General features: G+C 42.9%; 1 protein-coding gene and 1 long non-coding RNA gene across 3 annotated transcripts in view; one reads left to right on the top strand and one right to left on the bottom strand.

Annotated features, from left to right (window-relative positions):
- Positions 1-6,187, bottom strand: part of EDRF1 (erythroid differentiation regulatory factor 1) — a 40,617-nt gene extending 34,430 nt beyond the window's left edge. For both annotated transcript variants that reach the window (XM_081236529.1, XM_081236528.1), the window contains exons 1-6: positions 5,971-6,187; positions 4,442-4,650; positions 2,392-2,458; positions 1,607-1,732; positions 407-531; positions 10-166 (exon numbers count right to left, since the gene is read on the bottom strand). In XM_081236529.1, the coding sequence (XP_081092655.1) occupies positions 10-166; positions 407-531; positions 1,607-1,732; positions 2,392-2,458; positions 4,442-4,650; positions 5,971-6,078 (792 nt within the window). In that variant the 5' untranslated portion in view covers positions 6,079-6,187. The remainder of the gene's footprint in view (positions 1-9; positions 167-406; positions 532-1,606; positions 1,733-2,391; positions 2,459-4,441; positions 4,651-5,970) is intronic.
- A 1,740-nt stretch (positions 6,188-7,927) lies between these two features.
- Positions 7,928-17,070, top strand: LOC308619160. The gene is made up of 3 exons (XR_014016133.1): positions 7,928-8,249; positions 13,522-13,721; positions 16,903-17,070. It is a non-coding gene; the product is annotated as an uncharacterized lncRNA (long non-coding RNA).
- The last annotated feature ends 314 nt before the right edge of the window (positions 17,071-17,384 follow it).

A 17,384-nucleotide genomic window follows, 5' to 3' on the forward strand; every position in this document is an offset into this window, starting at 1 on the left:
CTAACTAACCTGACTGGAAGCACTGGGGTCTTCAGAGACTGAAGAAGGCATTTCAAAGGGGGCGGGCCAAGAAGCCCCATCCGAATCGTTTGTCTGATCTGCGCTGGACGATTCCTGCTGTTCTGCGGTAGATGGGACAGGCTGAGCGGCTCCATCACCATTGATACTGGCCAAGTCAGAAAGAAAAAATACCACACTGTTACTAAGTTAACTTTATGTAACAGGCCACCGGTTTTTAAAAACCAGATTCTATAATCAAGCACAAACCTCGTTAAAAAAGCAATATAGGGCAAATGTCAACAATAATAGCGGCAAAACTTAAATTACTTTTGCTGGCTTCAAATTACGTTTTAGGTCAGAATTTCATTTTTCCTCTTAAGATAAAAATAAACAAGTAGCCAAGTACCTGTAATATAAAAACTTCGAAAGAATAGCCTTCTGATACCAGTGTTCTTTGCTTTTTTTCTTCCTCTGCCACTTCTGATCAATAAGTCTTTGATAAAACTCTTTTAACCACGTCCAATCACCAGTCTGAATAACATAAGAAATTGATAAATAAACCAAGCTTGCAGTCAAAACAATTCGTTACCTATTGCCCTCTTATAGAAAATACTTTTTATTTTTTAAACACCGCTTCATAAACCTACACTCGTAAAACATTTACCTTTCTAGACTCAGTCCCTATCACCTCTTAGGAAATCTCTCTGTCCTCCTCCTCTCCTTAAGCCAGACAAGGAGAGGTGACTCTTCTCTATAACATGTTCTTCAGTGCCTGGAATCAGTCCCACTATGCACACTGCATTAAAATTATCTGTGTGTTTATAACCCCCAAATTATAAGCTGTTAGGAAGCAAGGACCGTGATTCTCAAGATCCTGCCCAGTGGCTAACATATACAGACTGAACTGAACTGTGGTCTTTTCAAATGGAAAAACATTTATTTTAAATGTCAATTTAAATCACTATAACTTATTTTCCTATATCAAAGCACTGCAGGAATATTCTTTAAAGAGTAGACTATGGGAGTGGCAAGACCATGAACTATTTGCAACCATGAACTACTTGTAATGACAAGGTAAATACAGAAGTACAGAGTAAGCTTTCAGAAACTGCAATATTATTATATTACTATACTTTACAAAATAATGGGGGGAATAGTCATTTACCACATACAGTTTGAGAAGCTCTACTTTAAGAGAACCAATTAATTCTAATGTAACTATATATTCATAGGAATAATTTTTTAAACATTTTTCACATTTCCTGGCAGCCATGTTTCATGAAAATGTCTTTAATGGAGACATCAAAGGATTTTTCAAAAATTTAACCAGTCCCTTAAATTTCAGATTTTTCACAACTTTCTTCATTCACTTCACCCTCTTCCTTGCAAGAATCCTGGCTGTCGGTTTCAATGAAGTAAGTTTCTTCACCGTTCTCTTTTCTGTTTTTTCTTTATTAAAGCTTTTTTATCTTCAGTGAAACTTTTCACTTCTTGGTTGAAGTACTCAACCATGTTTCCACTTTGGCCTTTCTTTGAAACAAAATCACATTTCTAGTTCCCTTAAGTTGTTAAAATAGTGCTTTTCTTGTTATTTTTCAAGTATTACCTGAGATGATCTCATAAAGAGTTCTTGAATATCTAACTCGTCTAATAAGAGAGTCCTTCCTATGCGGTGCACTGCCATGCTCACGTGCGATTTGCTGTAGGGGATCTTCAGGAGCTTTTTTATGTTCTTGAAAAAAATCAAGAGGAAAAAACAATTTAGAAAGACCTTTGTAGTGTGATCTGGAATCTTTCAAATTTTAACTTCACTCAACTTTAAAGCATAATAAACCTTATTTCCTTAAGGTCATAAAAACTGTATTTTACACAAAGAGCTACCTATAAACACATAGAAGACAGAGGTTTAGAACCAGAATCACCTACACTTTACCGGTCACCCTGTGTTAATGTAAATGACAGTCAAAGATTTACTTGTACACGATGGAATTTCATAAAGTATGTACAGGTCACACTGTTGCACTGACCCAGGCTTTTAGCATCTCAGATAAAACTGACCAACTAAGGATCAACAGATTTTACCAGAAGTATCACATCTAATTCTCAACTAGTAACATTACATAACCCAACATTATAATTGCTCTCATCAAAACTGCTATCATTAAAACACAACCATCAATACTAATATTAATTACCACTGCCACTATTTGGGGGGTTGCTCCCTCCTCTTTGAGGAAAGATGCAGTGGACACTGTTACTTTAATAAAAAAGGTATTCAATAATCAGATAGTTGTAGCTTATTTCATCACTAATTTTTCAAGACTGCAGACAAAGCAGGCTATAAATCCCCAGCACAAACATCCCAACTACATTTGCAATAAGGACACTTACTTCAGAGTCAGAGACAACATCCACATCGTTTCCCACTGAATCAATAAAGTCGTATGCCATCCCAAAGCTGAAGGAGAAGACAAAGTCCACAAAAATCACGTTCAGGGTGGTGCAGGTATTGTTTATAGTAGAATACTGTATTTCATCGCTTCTTGGATACACATTTTTTACATTCTAACACCTCCGAAATCAGTATGCCTATCGCCATTACAGTTGGCTAGTTTTTCCTTCTTAATGGTACATAAAATAATGGGGTCACTTAACAGACCTAGAAAACAGACTTGTGGTTCCCATGGGGGAGGGGGGTGGGGGAGGAATAGATTGGGAGTTTGGGATTAGCAGATGCAACCTATTATATATAGAATGGATAAACAACAAGGTCCTACTGTAGAGCACACGAACTAAATCAATATCCTGTGATAAACCACAATGAAAAAGAATATGTACGTGTGTGTGTGTGTGTGTGTGTATAAAACTGAATCACTCTGCTGTACACCAGAAACTAACACAGCATTGTAAATCAACTACAGTTCAAGAAAAAATAAATTAAAAAAAATTAAAATAATGGGGTGACTTAAAAATCAATGGCATGTTGGATTTGATAAAAAATAGTAATAACAGAATAGTAATAGAAGCAATTAATAGTAAATATTTAGAATAAAAACAATTAACAATTATTTTTATTTTTGTAGTCATGAAGTCTAAAAAATATCCAATAGAAAACAGTCAGTTAGAGTTATTATTCTTTTTAGGTGGGGAGATGAGAAAAATAGCAACAGAAACATTTATCAGAATTTTAGTCTCTGGGATTATGTTCCCAGTGATATACACTACTACCCTTTTAAAAAATATATGAGAAAAAAATGCACATGAAACCAATTCAACCAGAAAGAGAAAAAACAGCTAACTGAGCACCCAACTTGTGACAGGCACCACATGAGGCACATCTATAATCTGCAAGCCTGAAAGGCAGCTGATGTCACCATTTTTCAGTTAGTAGGTGGCAGAGAGTCAAGATACTTAGTGAGGACTGCCTCACTTCAAAGCATGCTGATGATTTACCATGTGGTCTAGGCAAGTTACTTAACCTTTCCAAGCTTCAGTTTTCCGCAGGAAAGTTAGTTAACAGTACCAAACTCAAAGGGTTGTTGTGAGAATGAAATGAGATAAACATATAAAGTACTCAGCACAGTGTCTGTACACAGTCAATATAATTATCATTTAAATCACTTTATAACATTTAATTCTGTTGACCTATAATTTATTAAGCCATTCTTCTAAAAGAAGATAGGCAGACTATTTCCAATTTTTTTTTGCTAGTATAAATAATACTACAAACAAGCAACATTTTACAAATATAACTTTTACCTTCTGAGTCATTAGGATAATTTCCAAACTACTGGCACATAAGGTACTAATGTATTTATGGCTCTTGCTATATGTTATGCAGAAATATTTTAGGTTCAATCGCTGAGAGGAAAAAAGAGAACCCCATACATTAAATGGTCTACAAGAATATGGACATCAGTACATTTTTCTCTGTAAGACCCAGGTCACTCTCTCAACTTTAAATACCACCAGCAAGTGTCAAAGTCAAGGGTGTACAACACTCGACATGCTGTGTTTTTACATCACTGCTTTTTCAGCCCAGACAATCCACCACCATTTAATGAAAAATCCCACAGGACAGGTTAGGCAGTGTTAAGGGCTTTCCTCATCATGTGCCACCCTGATTCTCCGCATTCACATATTCAAAAAGTACGTAAATTGGCTAAAATTAAAATAGCTGATGGAATTTTAGTGGTCAAACCTCATCTTTGTTAATAACATGCTGCAGACTTAAAAGAAGCATACGCGATTGATATCTTCATATTTTAACAGAGTCCTATTATCAGGGGGATAAAGGACATTGAAAGTCAAATATAATCTTTTACCAAAGCGAAATCTTGGCACGTTGATGAACATGACAAATTAAACTGAACAGTGAGTATTAAGGGTTTTAAGGTGGAAGGTTGAGGGACAGGTAAAAATGCCTTCAGTTAATATTTACCTGGAAAACGGTTTGCTTTTCCTACTGTTGCCAAGAATGGTAGTTCCTGCTGGTCCTAGTTTGGCACTCTCTCGTAACCAGTTGGCAGGTGGGAGTTTCAAGTCTGTTTTCTCCTGGAGGCGTGCAAACGCTGTCCGAGGTGGGGCAGACGAGTATTTCACCACAGCTCGGCTCTTCACTTCATTGCCTCCAAGAAATAACGCTGATCCCTGATTAAAACATTAAATGAAATTCTAATATACACTACTAGGAATTTAAAAAAACCACCTTAATAATAATAATAAAAACCCTACCACATCAGGCTTACAAGAACGCATACTACATGTTACTAACAGCAGTTAGTAAGTGTGAGCGTAAATGTGTACCATTTAGGGCTTCCCTGGTGGCGCAGTGGTTGAGAACCTGCCTGCTGATGCAGGGGACACGGGTTCGAGCCCTGGTCTGGAAGGATCCCACATGCCGCAGAGCGGCTGGGCCCGTGAGCCACAACTACTGAGCCTGCGCGTCTGGAGCCTGTGCTCCGCGACAAGAAAGGCCGCAATAGAGGCCCGCGCACCACGATGAAGAGTGGCCCCCGCTTGCCACAACTAGAGAAAGCCCTCGCACAGAAACGAAGACCCAACACAGCAAAAAAATAAATTAATAAACTCCTACCCCCAACATCAAAAAAAAATGACCTTCTTAAAAAAAAAATGTGTACCATTTACTTAGCTCTTTTTCACATACTTTCAAAGAAAAAAAGATGAGCCAAGGAGTGTGATGGGTACGGTTATTAGCTAGGAAACAGGCCAACCGAACTATCTTTTAAAACATTCATAAGAAAGTGCAGAAGCAGAAACCAAGGAGTCAAGAGTAGCACGTTAACTAAATACAAAATTTAATAAAACCTCTGCTCAATATTAAAGATGTATTTCAAGGTCAATAACATACATCATTTAGAAAGTAGTTTGTGGTGAGATAGCTGGGCGTTTGTTGTTTTTAAGTGAGCGTTTAGTAACTGATTAGTCAGTTTATGACACAAGTATTCTGAATGTCTAACTTCATAGCAAGTCCCTCGGGGGTGCGCACAGATTTCACTCGCACACCAAGAAAGCTCAGGGTCTAAGTTAACTCTTCCAACCTTCCTTCACGCAGCCCCGCTTCGGCCTGGCAAACACTTTGCGCCCTTCTAACATTAATTAGCTCAGTGCCATCTCGGTGAGCTCGCTTTCTTCTCCCTTCAGCTCTGCAAGGCTGTGCCAACTTGGGAACCACATATTTACACGTACGCCTCTTGAGAGCGAAGGTCGTGTCTAACTCACCTGTCGGTTACCATCGACTGAGAAGCCAGGACTGCTTTTGATACGAATGACCTAAAAGTAAATGCCTGAGTACTCACCGACAGGCACACGGACTTCCACTCCGTTTGGAGGCCGTCGGGGAGGCGTGGAGAAGGCGGCAGAAGCCGCCGGGAACCGTGACATCCCTCCCGGGCCGAGCGGGCCCGCAGCCCACGGAGCCCTGCAGGTCCCGCCCCACCGCGGACTCACCTGTGCAGAAGGTTCCTCGGACTCTCCTTGGGACAAGAGGCTGAGCCTTCCCCGAGCAGCGGTGCCGGCCGGCGGAGCCTCGGTCCCGGCCTCCTTAGAGTCCCCCATCACCTCGGTCCAGGCGAGGCGGGGCGAGGCGAGGCAAGGCGAGGCTCGACCCGAGAAGCCGTGACAAGTTGCCGGGCCCACAGGCGCTGCTGCCCAGCAGAGCAGGCGCCAGATACGCCCCGCACTTCCGGCCTCTGACAGGAAGAACTGGCGCGAACGCGTTCAAATCTCGCGACTTTTGCTCCAGAGGCCCGGCCCCGCCTCCCCCGGTAGATACCAGCTTCGCGGCGGGGGCAGGAACTGTCGTGCGCCGATGTCTGCCAGAGTTTCTGCGGGAAACTACCTCTCGCGTTATCTGACTCCCAGGCTCCACCCCTTGCACGCCGGTCTTTGTTGGCCAACAGTCCTCGGGACTTGGGCTTTGGGCGGAGTCAAAGTCGCCGAGGTCCTCTCTGCGTGGGCGGGGAAGAGCGGCTGTAGGTGTAACCAGCGGCTCCCGTAACGTGAAGTAGTGAAGGGTCAGCACTCTTCCCGCCCCAGCTTTCAGTGCCCCCTCGGTTTGCAGTCGGGCTCCCAGGCCCAGGAAAGGAAAGACATGCCCAGGTGAGGGGCCGTCCAGACTCAACCCAGCCCGGCCTCGGCGTCCTGTCCGCTCATCGCAGTGCGTGCGTGGGCCTCGCGGTCCCGAGTGTAGGAGCGGCGGGGCTCCACGGGGAGAGGAGGCCCTCCGCCTTTGCTGAAGGGAAGGATTTCAGAGGAGACGGCACCCCCAGAGGTGCCGAGTTTGCTGCTTAGTGACGCCTGGAGCATCTGCGGAGAGCCCCGTATTTGTCGGGCCCCAGGGAACTAGCAAAGGGCATTCCGGTGGTCCAGGGACTTCTCGAGCGTTAAAGGGCTCAGGAAACACCTGGGGATCTAGTTGACATGCAGATTTTGATTCAGTTGGTCTGAGAGGGGCCTGAGATTCTGCATCTCTACCAGACCCCCAGGAGATGATGCCAGTGCTTTGAGTAGCAAGGAGGCAGAGAAATAGCCAAGGCCGGTTTAAAGCTTCGAAGATGCTAGGCTCTCTTATCCTCTGAGCCGAAACCCAGTATCGTATCGTTACATGCAGCCACAGCCTTCATAAAACTTTTGTTTTGCAGTAAAATATTGAAAGTTTCTTGAAAAATTAGTTTTGCTTTTGCAATTATTTGGCTATCTCAATTTGTAATTTACATCAGGTGCTGATAATAACACTAATTATCTGCAGATTTAGAAGTCCTTGTAACTGTTAGCAAACTCAATTTACAAATTGTTTTCAATTGTAACAAAACATTTTATGATTTATATTTAACAGTGAATTTAATATCATAGTATATTTTGTAGAACTTAAATCAACATGTATTGGTTTTGATATCTATAATTTCTGTTTGTATTTTGCAGTCAATTCTTTTTTCGTTTTTTGCAAGTAACATTATTATTTTACATTATAGTAAAAAGTTGAACACAACTTAAAGGTCTAAGGACATTAGGAGGATGGTTAAGTCTACTTTTGGTACATAATACCATTAACTTATGCAACTATTATCAATAAATTGTTTTTCAAGAATATTCAAGAACATTTAAATTGCACATTGTATGTTAATATAAGTGTACCTGTACTGTAAGATCGTGCGCGATGTTGTGATTAAAAAAAAAATTTAAAGCAAACCTGTGATAAGGTCTTAATTTCACAGACTTGTTTATTTCTGTGTCAATGTACATAAAAACATATCTCTATGGGGTAAAATGAAATGATTTAAAATTTATTCTTTAAATCTTCATTTTCCTATTTTTCTTTCTGATTATGCATTATTTTAGAGTAAAATGTCATTTTATTAAGCTTTTATACATATATAATTTAGCTTCTAATGATCTTTTTTTTTTTTTTTTTTTTTTTCCGGTACACAGGCCTCTCACTGATGTGGCCTCTCCTGTTGCAGATCACAGGCTCTGGACGCGCAGGCCCAGCGGCCATGGCTCACGGGCCCAGCCGCTCCACAGCATGCGGGATCCTCCGGACCGGGGCATGAACCCGTGCCCCCAACATCGGCAGGCGGTCTCTCAACCACTGCGCCACCAGGGAAGCCCTCTAATGATCTTTGAGTTCTGTTGTTTCATTGTATAATTCTGTGTTTGCAAGAAGGGATTTCCTGACGTAGCACTGATTCTTTCTTCAGGACTCACATATACTGTAGGCCTCTTGAGAAGTAAGTTCCTGAACCCTTGTTGATAATGCTTAGGGAGAAAATGTGCTGGAAACAGCCTGTGAAAAGGCAGCGAGAAGAATGAAACACAGAGAACCAGGAACGCAGCACAGGAAAAGAGAGGTCAGCGGCAGAGGGGACTTTGAGAGCGGGCATTGGGCTGGGGGAACCAGGGACGCCCAGGAACTGTTTGTGGAAGGAAACCTGAGGAGGGACTAGATATCCTGGGGCCTCTCACAGGGCAGGACTAGAGAGATTTAGGTGGTGAAGGAGGATGATCCCTGATGGCAGGAGAAACTGAGCACATCTGAATTACATAAAGTTTACACATTCTTCTAGCTCTAAGTGCTTATTAATTTTTTTCTTTTCCCTCTTCAAAATCGTTCATGTGCTGTGGGTTTAAGTTAATATCATTGTTTTTAATGTCTTTGATTGAAATATAATGTGGGAAAACATGGGTCATTACTTCCAGAACTTCACATTTTAAGACACTTACTTATGTTCATTTTTATATTTTCCCAGTGTCTGCCTTCCCCTCCTTCCCTGCCCCCCAGCTCCCAGCCCCCGTCAATGTGTACTTCATCATCTGTGGCCTGCTCTGCCCTGCAGGGGCAGTTATCCTGGATCTTGTAACCAATCAGTGCTCTCACATGTTTACCTGTCTCCCCAGTGCCTGATGCCATCACCACTAAAGAGATGTTTGCTGAATGAATGAACTGCTTATAGTTTGCTGCTTCCACAAGTTGTCCCGTAACGTGTGTCTGCTGGTGCTTTTCCTTTGCCTAGAATACCTTTCCCTTCCTCACCCGGCTCATTCCTAGAGGCTCATCCGTCACAGGTGTCATCCCTAAAAAGTCTCTCCTGACACCTCCCTCTCCTTACCCTATAGGGTCCCTTTCTTTGTTCCCAAAACTTGTACGTAGCTTTTTCCTGCACTTGTCCCCTTATAGAAAAGTTACTTACTTGTATCTGCCTCCCTTGCTGACTGTGAGCTCCTCAAGGGCTAATGTTCTATCTGATCATCTGTTTTACCAACGCCAGAGCAGCACCAGCCCACAGAACTGTTAGGCTAATGCAGGTAAAATGACTGGTGCCAACAGGCTTTTAAAATGCTTATCAAAATGTTCGAGACATAAAAACAATGTTGGCTCCAAGATAAACATTTTTAATCTTGCAAAATGAAAGCTAAAATGTTTAATGAAGTAGCTACAAAATTTGCAGTGTCAATGTCATTAATTATTAAAGTATTCACACAGTTTGTTCCATTCTAAAACAACTTGTATGTTAGATTTTCTCTGCTTACAAAAATCCAGCACCCAAGATGATTTCAGAGAAATGCCAATCAAAAATTCATTTAGTTACTCGTAGCACACAGTACTTTCCAAAGCAAAATGAGAAATCTTTTCTAAAACTTTTACAGTTGCATGTAAGGCAGATATGCTTAGGGCCCTTGGAATTCCCGAACAGCCCTGCCTGCAGAGAGGGAAACTTCAGGAAGTGCTTAGACTGAGGCTTGGGCCCTTCAGTCTGTTTGCCACTGTCCCCTCCATGACCTAGTGTCTTATACCTCCTCAGCCTCGCTTGTGTACTCTGCCTGCTGGTCACTGAAAGTCCCTGGTTTTCTGATTCCTGGTCCTGGACTTTGAGCTGGAAGAGAGATTTGAGATTATCTGAGCCAATCCTGTCCCCCTTTAGATGAGAGCAGTGCAGTCCAGAAAGGAGGATAGAATTGACCTGTTGAATATCGTGAAAACGTAGTTTAAACAGCAAAGGCAGGACTGGTACCCAGGTCCCGGAGTACTAGTAAGTACACTTAGTCTTTTTTTTTTTTTTTTTTGCGGTACGCGGGCCTCTCACTGCTGTGCCCTCTCCCGTTGCGGAGCACAGGCTCTGGATGCGCAGGCTCAGTGGCCATGGCTCACGGGCCCAGCTGCTCCGCGGCATGTGGGATCTTCCCAGACCGGGGCACGAACCTGTGTCCCCTGCATCGGCAGGCGGACTCTCAACCACTGCGCCACCAGGGAAGCCCCACTTAGTCTTTAAAACAGTCAAATTGCAAACACTGGCCAGTGGAACTTTAATTTGCTTCCGAATCACCTGAGGAACTTGTTAAGCGAGCAAATCCTCTAACCACCTCCAGGTGCTAAGTCAGTATTGCTAGGCCAGTGCTGGGGAATCGACGTTTTGAGTGAGTTCCTCGTGTCTGACCACCTTGGCCTGCAGACCACAACTTAGAACAGTGATCTCCAAGGATTATCCCCTGGGGTGCAGGAAGAACTGTGGCTTCTGTTTTTTGTTTTTTTTTTTTTAATCTGGAAAGTAAAGGCAAAATTAAGCCCTGGGGTGCAGGAAGAACTGTGGCTTCTGTTTTTTGTTTTTTTTTTTAATCTGGAAAGTAAAGGCAAAATTAAGCCTTACTAATGCCTAACATACAGGTTGACACAGGTGTCCTTCCCTGGGCTGTGGTCAGCTGGTGTATCAGTCCAGTATGACTGGGTTATGCAGCCAAAACAAATGATCCCCAGATGTCAGGGACTTAAACCAGGGACGTCAAGTAAAATAAATTTAAGATAAACAGAAAAAATTGGGGGTAAGAATTTCCAAATATTTAGTAGCAGTATGTCACCTGTGACATTTGGGACAGACTTTCACTGGTCCAGGTAATTTTTACTCCAGAACCCAGGTTGATGAAGCAACCTGCATCTGGAACTAGTAGGGGTGGTGGGGCAACAAAGAGATTGGTGAACCATAAACTAGCTCCTAAATCTCTGGCTCAGAAGTGACAAACACGCTGCCTCTCACTTTTTTTGGCCAAAATGATACACATGGCCAAGCTTAGCATCCAGGTGGTGGTGAAGACTAATGATTCCCTACAGAAGGACATTGGGTGTCTGTGGACCATTATGCAGTCTACCACGGCATATGGTGGCTTGGATGGGCCACCAGATGCCATCCACAGGGTAAAATATGACAAAACAAGGCCTTTAGGGACTTCACTGGCGGTCCAGTGATTAAGACTTTGCCTTCCAATGCAGGGGGTGTGGGTTCGATACCTGGTTGGGGAGCTGAGATCCCACATGTCTCACAGCCAAAAAAAACCAAAATGTAAAACAGAAGCAATATTGTAACAAATTCAATAAAGACTTTAAAAAAAAAAAAGGCCTTTAGAAGAATCTTTTCAGAGTTTTGTAATAAGATGAGGGGTGACCTTGAAAATCTCATGTACCACACAGTTCACAGATCATCTTGTGACAAAGCACTTGAAAGAATTGTCAAGCTTAAAAAATGAGTTACTATATTTTGTTTTACAGAAAGTATTCCACATTTACTCATCTTTTCTGTGATGACAAGTAGCTGTCATCAGGATGGTGTAGGAGAGAGTTTCACAAAAATAAACAGACTTAATCTGTTCCTTCATGATAACGGTGATGTTTTTAACAATGAGTGAGAAACTCATTGGTTTTCAAAAGAACTGAATCCTATGGAGAGAGCATTTTTGAAAATAGAGGTTTGCAAATCTTTCCAGACTGATCTCTTTGTCAGCCTCCAACTGATTTGTTTACCCCTAAAATGTGTGTGTAAGATTCACCATTCCCAGCTGCCAGCAGGGTTTTTCCTCTCTCCTCTCTACATCCTGTTTTTAATTGTGTTCCATGACAACAGTCAATTGACCTTTCTTCCTCATGTACAAGTAAATGAATTGCATATAAAACAACTAGCTAAGCATCTCTGAATTATTCCTTGACACCATTTAATTGGTTTGTAAAAGGAGGATTGGTGGACTTCAGAGCAGATGGAAATTTAGCCAAATTTCATTTAAAACCTTTGCATGATTTGTGGAAACAATTGAAACAATTGCAATGAGCAGTTTGACTTGGTAAGCGGTGTGATTCTTCCTAGTTAGTTTACTTATCTTTTGAGATATTTTAAGCAATGACAGCCATTAAAACCAAGTTTTAAAATAAACGGAACTTAGAAGCGCACTTCAAATTGTTATATCACAGAGTTTTCAGTCAAGAGTCACAAAAATAAACCTATTTGACCACTTTACTCTCTTTAAAAAAATGCTAGGGAGAGCAGAACTAGTTTGCAATCAATAAATAAAATTAAAATATTTAAAATATTGTTTTAGACTTTAAGCATTTTCTACTTTTGTGTTTTTATGCTAATGTATTACTGCTAGTGTATTATTTACAAATAAATTAAGATGCATATATTGGGGCTACATGTTCAGAATTTTTTTCAACTAATAGTATAAGATAAGAGTTTATAGACCACTGCTTTTGGAACCAAAAACCACATGCTAGCTACTCTTTAGGTCAAGAACAGTTAGTAAATTAATAATCTATATTTTCCTTGACACTTTAATTTGACCAGAGTAGAAAAATTTTAGAGTATAAGATAATGCAAACCTTGATGTGCAATTTACCAGTGTAATGGCAAGGAACACTCAGTTACAATTACAGGATACCTTACATAATTATTCTTGATAATTATTTAATTGTTCTATAGACTAATAGCATTTAAGCAAAATAATTGAAACTATTTGGAAATCATTTCAACTGCATTTGAACTCAATGCAGATACTTTTCTAGATACACGATGAACTCAAATTCTTTTGCAAGCTATTAGCCTTGACTTTCAGAATCCAACACTGGTGGTCGTAGGGGCAGGTTGTCTCTGCTGGGTGTTAACTTTCCCAGCAGAAACGTCCTTAGAGTCTTTGTGAGTTTTATCCTCCGAAGCTGATTATTACCCTAAAGGAATCCCAGCAACAGTTCCAAACTCACTCACGACTGCTCTCCAGGCACCTCATTGGGGGCTGGAGCACTAGTGGTGATTCGTGCTGGGCACACACCTTAGGCTAAGGGTGAGAAGGAAAGAATTCTCAAATGAACCTTCAGATCAATCCCTCAGGCAGGCCTCTGCCTTTCCAGTTAAGGGCTTGGCCTTTCCAGACCCTAATGAATCATTTAGCCATTGAGCATTTCCAAGGAAGCTTCCAGTGGAGAGAACAAAAGGAAGGCATCACTTAGTGCAAAAGTGTCCGGTGTCAGAACTGGACCTTTTTACTAAACATTTCTATATTTGTCTTCCTGTGGGCATTGAAGAGATCTATTTCACCTTGTCAGTGTAATGCAGTCACAAGGCTGCACCCAGGAATGGAATCCACTGCAGGAGCATGTTGGACAGAATGGTAACTACTGGATGGACCACGAGTGTTATCCACATAGGACAATTCTTTACATATTTATTTACATTTTGTTCTCTCCAGGAAATGAAGCCAGAATCCACAGATGTCATGATCCATCTGCACGCTTTTGTTTACTACCCAGAAGGCAAGACTATTGCATTTTAAAAGTGTCCGGACTTTTGTTCTTTCTTATCACAAATGACTTGAGAAGATCTGACCATTCACAGTTACCCTGAGTGGAAGTGCCAAAGACTTGCTTCCTGGAGCGCTTTGAGATTCAGGTACAAAAGGCATTTTATAAGCACAGAGTGAAAAAGCATCCTTTATATTCATTTGCTGCTGTGGCATTTCTCTCTGGAATCTTCCTCGTGTCTGTCAACATTGTGCAAAAGGACTGGCCTCATCTACATTACAAATCTCTCTCCTTTAATGGTCTGGAAGTGGGAAAGGGACTGCATAAGAGTGAGCTCTCATGTTGGAGGGTCTCCTGCTTGTTTATCCCTAAAACTGGTTGGACATGATCGCTGTGGATGTCATGAATTGTTTTGGAAAGACCTGAGTGTGAACTCAGGACAGTGCTTTGTGCATCTTGGCTGCAGTGAATGTGTATTATCTGACTTCAGTGACTCATGGGAGAATCACAGCCATGGGGAAGAGCTGCTGAGGGGTCATTTAGAAAGGAGCCATTCTGGGCGGACGGTGCTCAGTTCTCTACTAGCTGCCGGAGTGGAGAAACGTCCATCATGATGGCTCCTTTGACCCGTGGCAGATCCTTTCTTGCAGGGGCCCTGCTTGGTATGATTTAAGAAGCATCAAGGACTTTCTGCCCCAGAAGTTCTCAGTGTGTGACATCACACACATGGATGAGGGTTTGCCAACTGTATTAGTCAAAGTAGGGCCTGGCTTGGAGGGGCTCCCATGCCCCTCTGGGAATGTTCTAGAACATGGGGCATTACCCAAGAGACAGAGCCTGGGATGGTGTTACTCAGGTCAAAGGTCTGAGCGTGGGGGGCCATATAAATGAGTGGTGGGGCGGTGTGTATAGATGCAGGAGGAGAGGTGCTTGGAGAGCAGGAGTGCTGCTACCAGGAGAGATGGTTCCCAAAGGGAGAGACCCAGATGCCAAGCCCTTCTCTTTTTCCTCTGCCCAGGGTCCCTTCTGAATCTGCAAATCAGCTGCTGCTTCTCCTCCTCCTTTGCCTCCTTCTTCAAATCTTTTCATCACAAAAATCTCAAATATATACCTAAGCAGAGAGAACAGTAAAATGAACCCCCATGTACCCATCACCATTATCCACCTTGAAAAATGACCAACACCATCCAATCTCCTTCCACACACCCTCCCCTTCCTCAGATGATTATTGAAATTACCTCATACTTTTTTTTTTTTTTTTTTTTTTTGCGGTAGGCGGGCCTCTCACTGTTGTGGCCTCTCCCCTTGCAGAGCACAGGCTCCGGATGCGCAGGCTCAGCAGCCATGGCTCACGGGCCTAGCCGCTCTGCGGCATGTGGGATCTTCCCAGACCGGGGCACGAACCCGTGTCCCCTGCATCGGCAGGCGGACTCTCAACCACTGCGCCACCAGGGAAGCCCACCTCATACTTTTTTAAAAATAAATTTATTTGTTTATTTTTGGATGCGTTGGGTCTTTGTTGCTGCACGCGGGCTTTCTCTAGTTGCGGTGAGCCGGAGCTACTCTTCGATACGGTGTGCAGGCTTCTCATTGCCGTGGCTTCTCTTGTTGCAGAGCACGGGCTCTAGGTGCACAGGCTTCAGTAGTTGTGGCACATGGGCTCAGTAGTTGTAGCTCATGGTCTTCAGAGCACAGGCTTCAGTAGTCGTGGCACACAGGCCTAGTTGCTCCGTGGCATGTGGGATCTTCCCGGACCAGGGCTGGAACCCGTGTACCCTGCATTGGCAGATGGATTCTTAACCACTGAGCCACCAGGGAAGCCCTCCTTAACTATTTTTAATTTAATGCTCCCTGTTGCATTTTTCTGGCCATTTTCTTCTGTCAATCACTGTCTTAAGTCAGTCTCCTGGATTGTCTATGAAAAGACACCTTTCTCAAGGGAGCCCTAAGCAGACACATTTCTCAAGGGAGAAATATTGAGACTGGCCAAACGACCTAGGCTTAATTCAGTTCCACCCAAAGACACACGTCTGGTCCTAGGCACAGTGCTGGGTTAAGGATGTCGGCAGAACAGGGTTCCTAACCTCAAGGGCATATGATCTAGTTCTGGGAAGAGGACAAGGGCTGTAGCAAGTAGTCAGCAATAGAAGGCGGATGTAACCACTGAGAAAGGGAAAAGACCAGGTGCGGGGGACATTCCAGGTTGAGATAGACACACTGGGCTGGGAGGGGTGAGGGTTCAGGGAGGTCAGCAAGGCCCGTGGAGCCTGAGGTGTTGAGGAGGGACTTGGAAGGTTGAGTGTGGGGTGGGACAGTGAAGGAAAAACACTTGCCAAAACGTGGAGGTGGGAATAGCTGAGGGAGCTGTGGGAGTGCCCCAGTTGGCTGGAACACAAGGTGCAAGGGGCTTGGTGGGAGGAATGGGGGAAGGAGGGGTGGTGGGGGGAGGAGGGCAATTGGTTCTTCCTAGGTTAAGAACTAGATAATATTTATTTCTAAGTAAGGAAAACCAAAACTGGATTTTTAGGGCATGGCTATGAAAAACATACTGCAGACCACACTTAGGAAACCGGAAGAAATCAAGGTGGGCTTAACGGAAGTTAGGCAGCAGGGGTGGTATAAGAAAACTCAGGTAGCTGCCTGAAATAAAGTGGACCCAGCTTCCACTAGCCAGGCGATGCATTTTTTAAACCTATAAATGAGACTTATTGTGATTCCCCACTACATAAAATGTAAGTATAACTGTAGTCTTTTGCTGCTGAGTTCTGAGAAAATATGGTTTTTTTGTCTCTGCCAGTGAAAAAATACATGGACAGAAAATTCCTAGCATTGCTTCCATGTAAGGGAGGGCAAAGAAGATGGTGAGCTTTGGCAAAACGTTCGTGTTTTGTAAATGAAACAGAACAGTAACTTGATTTTTCAAAAGAATAAGGTTTTCATTACAAATGTGGGCCCGTTTATGTTGGAAAATTCAAACGTAGCAAAACGCAAAAAGGCAAGAAAATGCATCGTCCCACTATCCAAAGAACATAATTTTTAATGTTTTTGTGTCATATGACGATTTGGGAACATGTTTTTGATACTGAATGACTTCAGTAATTCACCCCGCCCCCCTCCCCGCCCCATTCATTGTGCTTATCGAGTTTTGGCGTTAATATTTCTATCTCTGCTGACTTTAAGAGTCAATCCTCCTTTGAGCTCAGATTGCAGATGGGATACAGGGGATCATCTCTATATTGAATGAGAGGGAAAGTTTATTCTCAGATATGCATGAAACCAAGCCTGTGCTTGTTTTTTTATTTTTGTTTTGTTTGCTTTTTTTTTTGCAGGGCCTGGGGAAGACTGTAAATGGAGTCTGCAGAGCATATGGCTAAATATCTAAGTTATATATTAAGCCAACAAATTATTAAATAAAATATATCCTATCCTCCTTCCTTGGCTGGTACACCTTCATCGCAGCCACCCCTTGGAGACTATTAAAACGTTCTATCCTCTGACCCTTCTAACAGGTGCCCCCTGGCCACCCCTTGGGCATAGGGTACAAACACCAGGTCCTCTGGGGGTCAGGCCTGGGAAGCACACTGTGTGGGCCCTGAAGCAGGCTTGGAGCCATTAGGGAAGGCTCTCAGGAGCTCCAGGTGGGCCTGTCTCCCTGTGTGTTACAGGGGGCTTAGGGCAGGGGTGGCCAGAGGAAAGCCAGAGCAGGCACCCCTCTGACTCTGATTTGAGTGAATTATTCCATGTTTCCATGTACAGGTGGTATGCTGGGTGCTGGGAACACAAAGGTGAGGGGAAACAGTTTAGCGGGGGC

Source organism: Mesoplodon bidens (genome assembly GCF_964165515.1).
Source record: "Mesoplodon bidens genome assembly, chromosome: 1".
NCBI lineage: Eukaryota > Metazoa > Chordata > Mammalia > Artiodactyla > Ziphiidae > Mesoplodon > Mesoplodon bidens.